The sequence below is a fragment of the Temnothorax nylanderi genome, unplaced genomic scaffold, assembly GCF_030848795.1.
Source record: "Temnothorax nylanderi isolate EJ_2023f unplaced genomic scaffold, tnyl_v1.0 TNYL_tig1205_pilon, whole genome shotgun sequence".
In the NCBI taxonomy this organism is placed as follows: domain Eukaryota; kingdom Metazoa; phylum Arthropoda; class Insecta; order Hymenoptera; family Formicidae; genus Temnothorax; species Temnothorax nylanderi.
The window spans coordinates 11,877-25,907 of NW_027250267.1; the positions used below are offsets into that span (position 1 = coordinate 11,877).

The window sequence follows — 14,031 nt, forward strand, 5'->3', positions numbered from 1 at the left end:
ATCGACGGTGTTCTTCTTCTCGATCTCTTCGATCACGGCGCTCTTGAACCGTTCGATCGCGTCCTCCACGTAACTCCTGTTCGTCGCGTCGGTGTCGAACTCCGGCGTGGCCACGCGTCGTATCTTGCGCTCCGACGCGTCGTAGGAATCCTCGTTCAAACGGAGCGCGTCGTTCTTCAGCGTCGCGATTCCGCCTCTCAATTCTTCCGTCGCGTCGTTCTTCTTGATCTCTTCGATCACGACGCTCTTGAGTCGCCCGATCGCGCCCTCTACGTAGCTCTTGTTCGTCGCGTCGGTGTCGACCTCCGGCGCGGCTACTCCTCGTATCTTGCGCTCCCTCGCGTGGTAAGAGCCCTGACTCAAGCGGAGCGCGTCGTTCCTCAGCGTCGCGTCGTTCTTCTTGATCTCTTCGATCACGACGCTCTTGAGCCGCCCGATCGCGCCCTCTACGTAGCTCTTGTTCGTCGCGTCGGTGCCGACCTCTGGCGCGGCTACCCGCCAGTATCTTGCGATCCCGCGCGTCGTAAGAGTTTCGATTCGAGAGAAGCGCGTCGTTCCTCACCGCCGCTATTTCGCCTGTCAATTCTTCGGTCGCGCCTCTCTTCGATCGTCCGATCGCGTCCTCGACGTAGCTCTTGTTCGTCGCGTCGGTGTCGATCTCCGGCGCGGCTACCCGCCGTATCTTGCGCTCCCTCGCGTCGTAGGAACCCTCGCTCATAAAGAGCGCGTTGTTGCGCGTGTAGTTACGCAGGGATTCGATCGAGGAGCGTAATCGCACCGTGGACGCACCGTCGATTCCGTCCCCGTTGCTCCGATTTGTCAGAGACATGCCGAATTTGTTCACGGACATCGCGCGCGCGCGCGGGGGAGGCGCTGGAGAGCGCGCGATACGTACTGCCGTCGCGATCGACGCGACCGATCAATTTACGACGAAACCGGCCTCGCGAAGTTCCTCGATTATCGACAGAATTTCGTTGTCGTGAGCGTTGTTGCCGGCCCGACGAGAAGCGTCTAGCAGTCGAAGTCGATCGACCAGCTCGTTGGGATCGTCCCAGTGAACGTAATCGATCGCGTTGTCGGTCAGTCGCATGGCCGACGGTAGTCCGGCGCCCTTCGTAGTCCCAACTGTGTGAGACGGGTGTACGAGCGGCGCTATTATTTTTGTGTACTTGTGTCCCCTGTTACCCTTGACAGGCATGCCGGCGCTGCGACCGCGTTTGTGAGCGCTGGTGGCGAAAAGTATACTCCTGTACGTTCGTTTGTCCTTCTCCGTGTAGACGCGAGCGTTGGGAATTCGCATGAAGATCAACTCGTACAGACCGCGCGTGCCCTTGTACCGTACACCGTCGATGATCACGGAGTCATCCGGGGCCACGTCAAATCGCTTGTTACCCAGCATCGTGCCGTGCTCGCCGAGATACACTCCGTAGACGTGGTCGATCTCCTTTTTACTGTCGCCGCTCAGAAGAGCGCCCACGTACTCCCGCCCTAACGGTCCTAGTTGGCTATTCAGAGCGTCGCGACCTTCCGCCGTGCTCAACGACTCCCTGACGGACGTCTCTAGCGCGGGGGGTGGAGTCGTAGTCTCCGAGACGATCTCGTGTTCTCTGGGTAAAAACCGGACCGAATCGGCGTGGATCGGCGTGGAGCTCGCGATAGTCGTCGCGGGAGCCGAACTCAACCGTGCTGGACGCGACTCTCCTTTTTTTCCCGCGGTCGTCGTTGTCCTTATTGGTGTGAATACGTCGTCGTCCTCCCCGTAATCGCGCTCCAGGTCGGCGCCTGCATCGTCGTCGTCATCACCGTAGTCACTATCCTTCTTCGCTCTCTTCGTCGTTTTCATCTTTCTCGCGAGCGTAAAGCTGCCGTCGTCGTCGTCGTCGTCGTCGTCAATCTTGCCCGGTCCTTTACCCCTGCGGTCCGCGTCATCGGCGAGCCGTTTCAGAGGTTTGACGATGGGCTCGTACCTCTTTTCCAGAGCGATCTCGCTCTCCATTTTTCCGACCCTGAGAGCGGCGTACTTCCTGCGAATCGAGGCGCGCGTTTTGGCTATCTCTCGCGCGGTCCTCTCTTCCGCGATCGCGCTCATACTCGCGTCGTTCGGCGAAGCGCACTGATCGGCTCTACAGCACGGCGAAGTCGTGGAACCCCCGTCTGTACCGTCCGCCTCGCAACGCGCTGTCCTTGTCTATCACGGCGAAACCGTAGGTGCGTCGCCAACACTCGCGACAGAAGGCGCGAAACTCGTCGTACGACATGTCGATGTTCACGTGATCGTCGTACACGTACCGCAGATTGGTGCCGTCCTGCCTGAACAGGATCAACAGATTTGCGTTATCGCGCACGAGATGTTTCGGTATTTTGGCGTACGTCTGACAGAGATAGAAGCAATCGATATTCGAATGTCGACCCATAGAAAAGTACTCCCTCATTCTGTCCTGCTTGTCGCAGGCCACGTCGTCGAAGACGAAGACCGAGTCGGGAAGCGCCTCGTCGGGCGGAACGACGTCGCGATTGTCGGAGAACGCGCGATAGCTGATCTCCTCCATAGGCTCGAACAATCGTTCGAGATATCGATACTTCGGTTGTTGCAGAGATTTCGAGTACACGTATACATTCTCGAAACGAAGACCGTGCGCTTGTTCCAGCAGACTCACCAGAACGTTCGTCTTACCGCAGTTAGAGGGACCGCAGATGATGCAACGTACGACGTTCGGCAGGAGAGGACCGTGTCTGCGCGATTCTCCGTTTCCTCCCTCGGTCGCGCCCGAGCCTGCCTGCGTTTTGCGATCCACATTCGAGACTCCTATCGTCACCGACTGTCGCACGAATCGCATTGCGCCCTCCCTCTTTCGCTCTCTCTCTCGGTCTTTTCCGCAAGCGCGCGCTCGTTCGCGCGACGAACGCGCCCGAGCGCCGGGGCGGGGAGGGCAGCACGGACGTCGTTTCGTTTCGTCGCGCGTGCGCAGACGCTTCGCGCGCAAGTATAAGTAGCGCGAGCGCGTCGTCGTATCCGTAGAAATTCGATCTCAAAAGCAACGAATCGTTCGCGCGCGCGTCGGTGATCGAGATGTTTCCCATCCTACTGACGGACAAGCGCGATATTCTCGATCTAACGGCCGAGGAGCTGGAATTCGTTCCGAAGATCGTTCTGTTGCGTAAATTTGAGAAATACGTGCAACTGCTGTGGGACCGTTTGCCCGAACATCTAAAAGCGGATCCCGAGGTGCAGAGATATCGCTCGTGTATGGAACATTACAATCGTCCGTGGCAGCGAACGCACATAGACGGTCCACCGCCGCTCGTCAAGGACTGCTACGAGTGCAACCGCGCGCTCGCTCTGAACGGTGAGTCGTCGAAACGTTTCCGTTCGAATTGAGAAGAAGAAAAAACCCTCCCGCAACCGCGACCGAATGCGCGGCGCCGGTCTACTCGATCGCGCGATAAACGCTCTTCCCTTCGAGCTGCATATACCCGGCTATCAGTTTTGCGGACCCGGTACGCGTCTAGCGAAGAGACTAGCGCGCGGCGACAAAGGCATCAATCCGTTGGACGCGGCGTGTCGCGAGCACGACATAGCATATTCGCGAAGCGGCGAGCTCGCCGAACGACACGTCGCCGATCGACTGCTCGCCGAGAGGGCGCGCGAGCGCGTCACCGCGAAGGACTCGGCGGTCAGTGAGAGACTCGCCGCGGCGGCCGTATGGGCGGCTATGAAAGCGAAAACGAAACTGGGCATGGGTATGGAAAGGAAAAAAGGAAGAGGAAAGGAACGGGAGAAACGCGAAGACGAGGAGAGCGGAGGATACTTCCGACGGCGAAACGCGGCGGCTTCTTGCCTTTTCTACCGATGTTGGGTGCGCTCGGTTCCTTGATCGGTGGCGCGGCTGGCGTGGCCAAGGCGGTGAGCGCCGGCAAAGCGGCGCGACGGGAACTCGAGGAACTGCAGCGACACAATCGCGCGATGGAGGGTCGCGGGCTGTACCTCACGCCGTATAAAAAGCGCGGAGGTGGCGCGAGGAGAATCGTCGAAAAAAAAAAAATTTCGCGGAAGAAGGCGACGTTAGCGGCGACGTCGGATCTGCCGCCGTACGGCGTCACGACGAACGAGCAGCTCGATCGATCGGCGCGTCGCCTACGCATACCGTTCTTCCGTGGGGTGTTCATGCGCGACGCTCTGCCGACGAGGGTGCGACACGCGGAGTGCGGCATCGTGAATCTCGACGACGCGGCGGGTCCGGGCACGCATTGGGTCGCTTACGCGAAGAAAGGGAACGCGGCGATCTACTTCGACGCTTTCGGAAATCTCCGTCCGCCGAGGGATCTCGCGCGATATCTCGGCGGTGGCGGCGAGAGCGCGATCGTGACGTACAATCGTCGCGCGTTCCAGACGTTCGAGCAGAGAATCTGCGGACAGCTGTGCCTGCGATTTCTTCGCGAGATCGATTGAGGGAGCGGTGGCGAACGATCGACGTTCTCCCGCGATGTCGCTGACGCTCACGTTGACCGGAACCAGCAGCGTTCTCACGGCGAGTCACTTTCCCGCTTTGGATCTGAGCGACGGTGAGTACGAGCTGGGTTTGGCGACTTTTGAGACGTACAATTCGATACCGAACGTTACGCCGGCGAACAATCGATTCTACTTCGGCGAGGACGACCGGAAGATCGTCGTTCCGGAAGGGTCGTACGAGCTGCGAGCTGTGAGCAGATATTTGCGCGCCGCTCTTCTTCATCGCGAACGTCGCGCCCGCGAGAGAGAGAAAGAGAAAGAGAAGAGAGAAAAACTGCAGGCCGATGGCGCTGGACGGGTAAAAGAAAATAAACGAACGGAGAAGGACGACGACGACGATAACGACGACGCTTATCGCATATACGGGGACGAAGACGACGACGACGACGGTTATGGCATATACGGGGACAACGACGGCAAGAACGACGACGATGACGGCGGCGATAGAACGATACTCGCTCTTCGCGCCAACGAGAATACCATGAGGAGCGAGATAAAGTGCGCCTACAGAGTGAATTTTACAAAACCGAACAACATCGGTTCTCTTTTGGGTTTCTCGCGCGATCGTATCCTAAAACCGAACAAATGGTACGTTTCCGACGGACCCGTTGACGTCATGAGCGTGAACATAATTCGCATCGAATGCAGCATCACCACGGGAGCGTACAGCAACGGACGCTCGGTGCACGCGATACACGAATTCGCGCCGAAAGTTCCACCGGGATATAAACTGTCGGAGACTCCGACGCAGATCATTTACCTCCCGATCGTCGCGCGAAACGTCACCGATATCACGGTGCGAATCGTGGACCAGAACGATCGATTGATCGACTTTCGCGGCGAGGAGATAACGATTAGACTGCACGTACGTCGTCGCCGCAGTTAGTGTGTGTGTGTGCGCGCGTATCTCAGCGACCTGAAGAGAGAGCGAGAGGGATGCTCGTTCTGAACGGATCGAGCGCGGATTGTACGAACGAGCGAGCTAGCCCGTTCTACGACGTAATCGAAAGCGTAAGGAAGAGAAGAGGTGGCGGTGGTGGTGGTCGAGGAGGAAAGAGAGCCGTTCTCAGCAACGCCAACGTCAGGTTCCTACGATCGCTGGGTCTCGCCGTGAGAAACGCGTCGTTTCTACTTCGAAAGGAAAGACCATGGCCGACATCCTGAGTATCGGCGGTGAGCCGATCTTCGACGAGCGCATCGTCGGAATCGAGACTCACACGTATAACCCGTACGTGAACACGACTTTCGGGCACAACGACGAGATACGAATACCCATACAGCAACAGGATCTGTATACGCTGCCGTGCGACAGTTTTCTGTACGTCGAGGGACGACTCTATGACGACGGCGCGAGCGCGACGACGTCGGAAGCGACGGATGCTCAAAGGCAATACGCGAAATTGGTCAACAACTGCGTAGCGTTTATGTTCGACGAGATTCGATACGAACTCGACGGCGTGGAGATCGACCGGTGTAGAAACGTCGGCATAACCAGCACGATAAAGAACTACGCGTCGCTGACCGCCGAACGAGCCAGGAGACTGCAGAACGCCGGATGGAGTTATCCGACGAACGAATCGAATCTGAACGACGCGTCCCATCAATTCAACTTTTGCGTACCTTTGAATATTCTTTTGGGTTTCTGCGAGGACTACAGACGCGTGGTGATAAACGCGCGACACGAACTTATCCTGATACGCGCTCGGAACGACGTCAACTGCGTCGTAGATCCGAAAAAAACCGTGCCGAGAGATCCCACCAAGGATCCTAAAATTACGCTACTGAAGGTGCAATGGCGTATGCCGCACGTGGCGTTAAACGACGTGACTAAATTGTCGCTTTTGCGAACGTTGGAGAGCGGACGATTTCTGAGCGTGGGCTTTCGCTCTTGGGACCTGTACGAATTTCCTCTGCTGCAGAGCACGACCAAGCATTCGTGGGCCGTGAAAGCCGCGCCGCAGTTGGAGAAGCCGCGATACGTCATATTCGCGCTGCAGACCGGACGGCGAAACGAATTCACGGAGGACTCCTCGAGGTTCGATCATTGCGCGCTCGCCAACGTGAAATTGTATCTCAACTCGGAATTCTATCCCTACGACGACGTGAACGCGGATTTCGAAAGCGAACAAGTTCGCCGTGCTGTACGAGATGTACGCGAAATTTCGAGGAGCGTACTACGGGGACAGTCGCGACGACGCGCTCTTTTCCCCGCGCGACTTCGCGCGAGTAGCGCCGCTCGTGGTGATCGATTGTTCCCGCCAGAACGAAGCGGTGAAGAGCGCCACCGTGGACGTGCGCATCGAATTCGAATGCAAGGAAAACGTTCCACCGAAGACCACCGCCTTTTGTCTCATCGTTCACGATCGTGTCATCGAGTACGGTCCGCTGACCAATGTGGTGCGCAAAATCATCTAGCGGAAATGGCGATTGTAGGATACCACACCCCGGAAACGGGAGATATATATATAAAGACGGGGATCCTTCGATCGTTCCTCAGATCCCGTTAAGAACGAGCAGTTTGAGCGTGAATTGTTCGACGCGCACCGACTCGATGGCCGCAGCGGCAACGACGATCTTCGTCGACCTGCAGGGATTCGTGGTGAGCGACAGATTCGTCGCGAAGGAGGTGGCCGTGCTCCGAAGCGAGACGCGCGAACTCGCGCATCACGTGTTTCGCGCGCCGATGAAGTGGGACCTGCTCACGAACGCCGAAAAAGCAAGGGCCAACTGGCTGATGGCGAACCATCACGGCCTCCGTTGGAAAGACGGGGACGTGGACTATCGCCTAGCCAGGTCGATTATTCGACGCGCGGTGTGCGACGACCTGGGCGAGGGAGAAGAGACGCCCGGCGCGCGAATATACGTGAAAGGCCTCGAGAAGAAGAGGTGGCTGGAGGAGATTCTCGGCGACGTCGACGCGACGATCGAGACCATCGACGCCGAGTACGACGACATCGATCGGCTGGAGTTTCTTCGCGCCGATCGCACGTTTCGCTGCGGACGCCATCAACGGTGCTGCGCGATGGAGAACGTGATGAAGTTGCGCGACTGGTGGAACGAGCGACGCGAGTGTCTCTCCAGCATCGACTCCACGGATCAAATATAAATGTGTATCCATCCATCTATATATGTATATATTGTAATCATTAACAAAAAGATCTATCTATATTTTATTCAATAAAAAGGATCTATCTATCTATATTTTATTCAATAAAAACTGATGTAAAATCAACGAGGAAAGTTATTCATTATTCGCATACCTACACCATACGTATAATCGTACTCGATAACGCCGAGCGCGATAGCGTCGAGCGCGCGAGCGACGAGCGTGATGCGTAAGCGAACGAGAGCGTCGAACTCCGAAGAAGAACGGCAACGATAACGCCGAGCGCGCGAAACTGTCAATGAGCGCGGAGTCGGGAGCGTCGAGCGGAAGCGCGATATCGGCGGCGGGAGCGTCTAATCTCGTTGCTGTTCACACGTATTTATCTTTATTTAATATTATATTCATCCAATATTATATTTATTCTTGTATATTATATACTACTTATTTACTACTTTATACTTATTGCTTCCTCATAGAGGAGGTTTTGTTTTCGTAAATTCGTATATAAATCTTTGATTGCGGTATAAAGTTTGCTCTATTCAACCGAATTAAAAAGAAATATAAAATAGGAGTAGAAGAAACCAAAGAAAGGATATTTGACATATGGTGTTGTAACATAATCTTTCATAAATGACATTAAAATCTTTATTGTTTGATATAATTATATACATAACATTATAATTTTATCCACTTTATTATGAAGAGAGCTAACCCCTTTATATTATATTATTATGTTATATTATTATATTATAGTATATTATGTTATATTATATTATGTTATATTATATTATATTATGTTATATTATATTATATTATGTTATATTATATTATAGTATATTATGTTTTCTATTATGTTATATTATATAATACTTATTTACTATTTTTTATTTTTTTACACATTATATCTTGTTAGAAACGGAGGGCCAGCCCTCGACGACGTCGTCCTCGAAGTCGACGTCAATCAAGTTGATATCAATATTGCCGCGACCGCTCTCATCCTCCTCGTCGTCGTCCGTCGTCGTCGTCGTTGTTGTCTTCGTTGTCGTTGTCAGCGTTGCCGCCGCAGCACGTATCGGGACGCTTCGCCGATGAATCGAGTCGCGCCGCGTCCCGATACATGCTGCGAATCCTCGCAGCGTACAAACGCATGTGGTTCCTGGATTTTTTTAACACCGCTCCGATGAGTCCTCTTCACAAAAAATACATATTATTAATAATTATATATAAATGAATATATAAGTGAATTTATAAATAAATATATAACTGAATATATAAGTGAATTTATAAATAAATAAATAAATATGGGACGTTTCACGTCAACCGGATCACTTGTCTGCCCAAAATTTGAAGCGACCTACAAAGATGTTCGATAGCTCAAAAAATTAGTCTTTACTAGTACTTTCGAAAGTCATGTGCCCCGTTTTGAAATCCAAAATGGCTGATCCAATATAGCGGCTGAAAGCCTGAAAATTGGAGAAAAATCTACATAATTTAACGTAATCATGTTTTTAAATATTGATTCGGTTTTGAAATGGCTTGGTAAGGAGTTTTCAGTGTCTCTGATCACGATCCTGGAGTTGAATAACTGATATCTAAGATGGCGGATCCAATATGGCGACTGAAAGTGTAAAAATTAGTAAAAAGCTAATCTTATCTTGGTTACGTTACTGAAATTCAAGACGGCGTATCCAATATGGTTGCAGAAACCGTAAAAAGACTACTTAATTTAAACTCCATTTTCTCTAATAAATATTTTATAGATTATTTTTTAAAAATTCTACTAATTAGGAATCCGATAGTCAAAGGTAAGAGCAGTCAATTTGAAAAGAACCGTTGAAACCACCACAGTAACTCTATGAGCAACCTATGGTATTAGTTCACCACCTATCCTGAAAAGGACTGTTGGAGAAGCAACACCAGCTTACTGAACCGCGAAAAAGAAATTTTCACCAACTATCCTGAAAAGGACTGTTGGAGAAAATATATCGATAGCTCACTAAGTTACCGATGGAAATGCTTACTAACTATCCTGAAAAGGACCGCTAGGGAAGCCACCACAGTAACTCTCTGAGCAACCTATAGTATTCGCTCACCAACTATCCTGAAAAGGACTGTTGGAGAAGGAACATCAGCTTACTGAACCGTGAAAAAGAAATTTTCACCAACTATCCTGAAAAGGACTGTTGGAGAAAATATATCGATAGCTCACTAAGTTACCGATGGAAATGCTCACTAACTATCCTGAAAAGGACCGTTAGGGAAGCCACCACAGTAACTCTCTGAGCAACCTATAGTATTCGCTCACCAACTATCCTGAAAAGGACTGTTGGAGAAGCAACATTTGATTTTAAGATTTTTAAGAAAGTTGGGAAAGTTTCATCAACTTCTGAAAAGACTGCTGGAGAAAATATAATATTAACAGCTCACTGAGTTACCGATGGGATTGCTCACTAACTACTCTGAAAAAAAAAAAAAAAAAAAAAAAAAACGTTAGAGTAGTAACCACAGTAACAATTTGATTTTTAAATTAAGTAGACTTTTTACGGTTTCTGCAACCATATTGGATACGCCGTCTTGAATTTCAGTAACGTAACCAAGATAAGATTAGCTTTTTACTAATTTTTACACTTTCAGTCGCCATATTGGATCCGCCATCTTAGATATCAGTTATTCAACTCCAGGATCGTGATCAGAGACACTGAAAACTCCTTACCAAGCCATTTCAAAACCGAATCAATATTTAAAAACATGATTACGTTAAATTATGTAGATTTTTCTCCAATTTTCAGGCTTTCAGCCGCTATATTGGATCAGCCATCTTGGATTTCAAAACGGGGCACATGACTTTCGAAAGTACTAGTAAAGACTAATTTTTTGAGCTATCGAACATCTTCGTAGGTCGCTTCAAATTTTGGGCAGACAAGTGATCCGGTTGACGTGAAACGTCCCATATATAACAATATAATTTTACATTTGCATACTCACATTCGATCGAACATCCCTGCGTCCTCGTCGACGCGGATCGTGACTTGCAGACAGGGCGGCGCTCCATCGACGATATTTCTAAGGCGATGCTGCAGCTGCAGCACCGCCTCGTGTAAGTCGTCCGTAGCCCTAGCTACGGACGTTGCCTGGATTTGCGCCAATTCGCACACTCCTTTCAGTTTGGATATTTTGTCCATTACGTGTTCTTAGGAATAATTCACGTCACTAGCTCGAAAAACTGTAAACGGACTACACCCGAGTCTAGCCTCGAGTCCTTATATATATCGAGGATGCGCAATCGAAGAAGGATGCGGAATCAAAGAAGGGATGTGCAATCATAAAGGATATTGCGTGTGTAATTAAAACTATGTAAAAAATTGACCTTTTGCACACAGGAAGAGATGCATTTTTCTAATCAAACCGACTCATCCGCCGGATTCGTCGACGCATTTCTTCCACCCCGAGACCCCCGCCGCCACCTGTCCGCGCTATCGGTAGCGAGCATGCCCATGTAAGTCGCTCGTATCGCGACGCATCGTCATCGTCCATAAAAAAGCAGGATATTGTGCAATAAAAAAACTATTTTTAGAAACTTTGCACAGAGGAAAAAATGCAATTTTTTTATCAAAACGGACTCATCCGCCGGAATCGACGCATTTTTTCCACCGCGAGACCCCGCCGCCACCTGTCCGCGCTATCGGCAACGAGCGTCACCGCGTGAGCCGCGCGTCGCGATCGCGCTCATATCGCGAAACGCCGTTATCGCAGTTCCGCCGTTTCTCTCGCTCTCTCTCGCCCTCGACGATGTGGCTCTCGCGCGTAATCGCGTTAACCGCGTGTTTTATCGCCGCGAGGTGCGTCAATCCCACGGATGAGAATTACGCACATACGATCGATTACCTGCGGAAATACGGATATCTGACCGAAGATGTGGACGCGTTTCCGGCTCAGAGACGAAACGACGTTCTTCGTAACGCCATCGAGGAATTTCAACGATACTACGGTCTGCCCGGCGATGGAACGCTCGACGACGAAACGCTGCAATTTATGCGTAAACCGCGATGTGGTTTCCAAGATATCCTGAAGCACGGAACGGCGGCGAGTCTATCCAAATGGCCGAGGACTCACCTGACGTGGGATTTTTACGTAGCCGCCAAAGAGGAGCTGAATACCGCGCGGGCCGCGTTCGACCTGTGGTCGCAACATTCGGCGTTGACGTTCGAACGCTCCGAAACGAATCCTGACATTATAATATCTTGGCGAACCCGACGTCACGGTAACACGAATATCAACGTAAACGGCCCAAATTGCTCGGCCAAATTCGACGGTCCCGGTAACGTGCTGGCCCACGCGTATCTCCCGACGAACGAAGCGGGATTCGTCTCCGAGGTGCACGTCGACGGTGACGAGCCGTGGCATATTCACGTCGGTAAAAATTCCCCGAATACGTTTTCCCTGCATTTCACGCTGACGCACGAGATCGGTCACTCTCTCGGATTGGGGCACAATGAGCGCAAGACCTCGGTGATGTTCGCGTACTCGCCCGACAAGCAGTATCCGGTTAAGCTCGACAGATTCGACATTCTCGACATTCAACGTTTGTACGGTGAAAAACGGACGAACGCGCCCTCACAGACGCCGCCGCCGCCGCCGCCGCCGCCGCCACCGCGGTCACGGCCGCCGCAACCATCGCCGGACCTGTGCGCCCTTGGTCGCGTAAACGCGATATTGATTTTGGAAAATCGAATGTACATCTCGTACGGGCGTTACGTTTGGTCGATCGATCTGGACGGCAGGACGTACAATGGACCGTTAGCCCTGTCGAATCACATGAGCTTTCTTCACGACAATTACACGCGCATAGCTGCCGCCTATCAATCTCCGTCCGGTGATCTCATGGTGTTCGTAGATAATTTGGTATACATGGTTCAATATCCGGAATTTTCTCTGAGGCCAAATTGGCCGAAGACCTTGCGAGAACTCGGATTTCCCGCAGATGCGAAACTCAACGGAGCGGTAAACACCCATAGAGGCCGTTCCTTCGTGATGTACAACGGTAACTCGGTGGGCGAGATAGACGAATGTACGAAGAAAGTCGTCAGACGTACGCCTCTCGAGGCGACGTTTCCCGGAATACCGACCGGCGTGACGTCGATCTTCCGATACGTCGACGGCAATCTGTACTTCACCACTCGGACGCAGTTCTACAGATTCAACGAATTTACGAAAACCGTCACGGCCGCCGGTAAATTCGATCTACGGATGCTGAATATCGTCTGCCCTAAGACCGAACTGTTGCAACAGTTGCGCGATCTTCTCGATCGAATCGTACGCGTCGGCGATTTAACGTCACCGACGAGCGATTCGGACGACGACGACGACGACGACGGCGGCGGTGTTCAGCTTTACGATCGCCGTGTCCGCCGAAGGAAGTAGAGGACTGCGCAAATCCCCACACCACACCGCACATCGCGCGATATAAGTGAGAACTTTTCTACTTATACCGATGTGTTCCCGCCAAAGCATCAGTATCGCATCGTCAGCTGAATACGACGCGTCGAAACAGAAATCAGAAACGAACGATACTGCAACGCGCGTGCGAAATGTTCTCGACGTTGGCCGATCGACCCGCGCTGAGGGATCTTTCCCCTCGCGAGACGGATTCGGAGGTGAACGACAACGGCAAAAGACGAAGGATCGACTCGACGGACGATCATCATCAGCATCATCATCATCGGGAGTCGCGTTCCAGCTCTCACCCCTCCAACGACGTTCGCAACCCCGTCGTCGCGCCTGCGGTGCGCATCCTGGCGACCCGTTATCCGCTGACGACGACTGGCTACAAATACTTAGCCATCGGTGTCACGGTTAAGTCACCGTGGTACGGTATACCCGCACCTTCGTACGTGGATATCGCCCTGGGAGATAAGCAAGGCAAGGAGATCTCTCTGACGCTCGATATGTGGAAAGGACTACTCGAGCGCAAACACGACATATTGGCGTGTCTGCGATCCAACCTCGTCGATGGAACCCGTCCCCCCTCGCCGATATCGATCGGAGATCTGACGCTGCGATTCGGATTGATCAACAACCTGTCGATCTTGCGTATGGAACTACCCAACGCGGCTCGTCTGGCAATGTCGCTCCCCACCCTGCTCTCGCTGTACGATTTCCAATTTTGCGTCGATCGCATCGTCTCGGCGCTGAGCGCGGTCATCGAGGAAGTCGACGCGAAGTATTCGCGCTATCAGGAGATAGCCGCCAACGCGATTAAGACGGGAACTTCGGCCAAGACTGCGATACTGAAAAGCGAATTTTTCGATCCTAACAAGATCGTCGACTGTGAGATTACCGCGCTTTGTTTCAAATCCTGAACGGCACGACGCACGTTTACATATTTATATATATATATATTTATACACACAGAAAC

At 51.9% G+C, this 14,031-nt stretch overlaps 2 protein-coding genes across 2 annotated transcripts; both read left to right on the forward strand.

Moving 5' to 3' along the window:
• The first annotated feature begins 5,658 nt into the window (after window positions 1-5,658).
• Window positions 5,659-6,925, forward strand: LOC139786939 (uncharacterized). Its single transcript, XM_071726035.1, has 2 exons — window positions 5,659-6,660; window positions 6,773-6,925. Exons 1-2 carry the CDS (start codon window positions 5,659-5,661, stop codon window positions 6,923-6,925), a joined length of 1,155 nt encoding a protein of 384 aa, XP_071582136.1.
• Window positions 6,926-11,405: 4,480 nt separating this feature from the next.
• Window positions 11,406-13,037, forward strand: LOC139786940 (stromelysin-1-like). The gene has a single exon (XM_071726036.1). It carries the CDS (start codon window positions 11,406-11,408, stop codon window positions 13,035-13,037), a length of 1,632 nt encoding a protein of 543 aa, XP_071582137.1.
• Window positions 13,038-14,031: the final 994 nt, after the last annotated feature.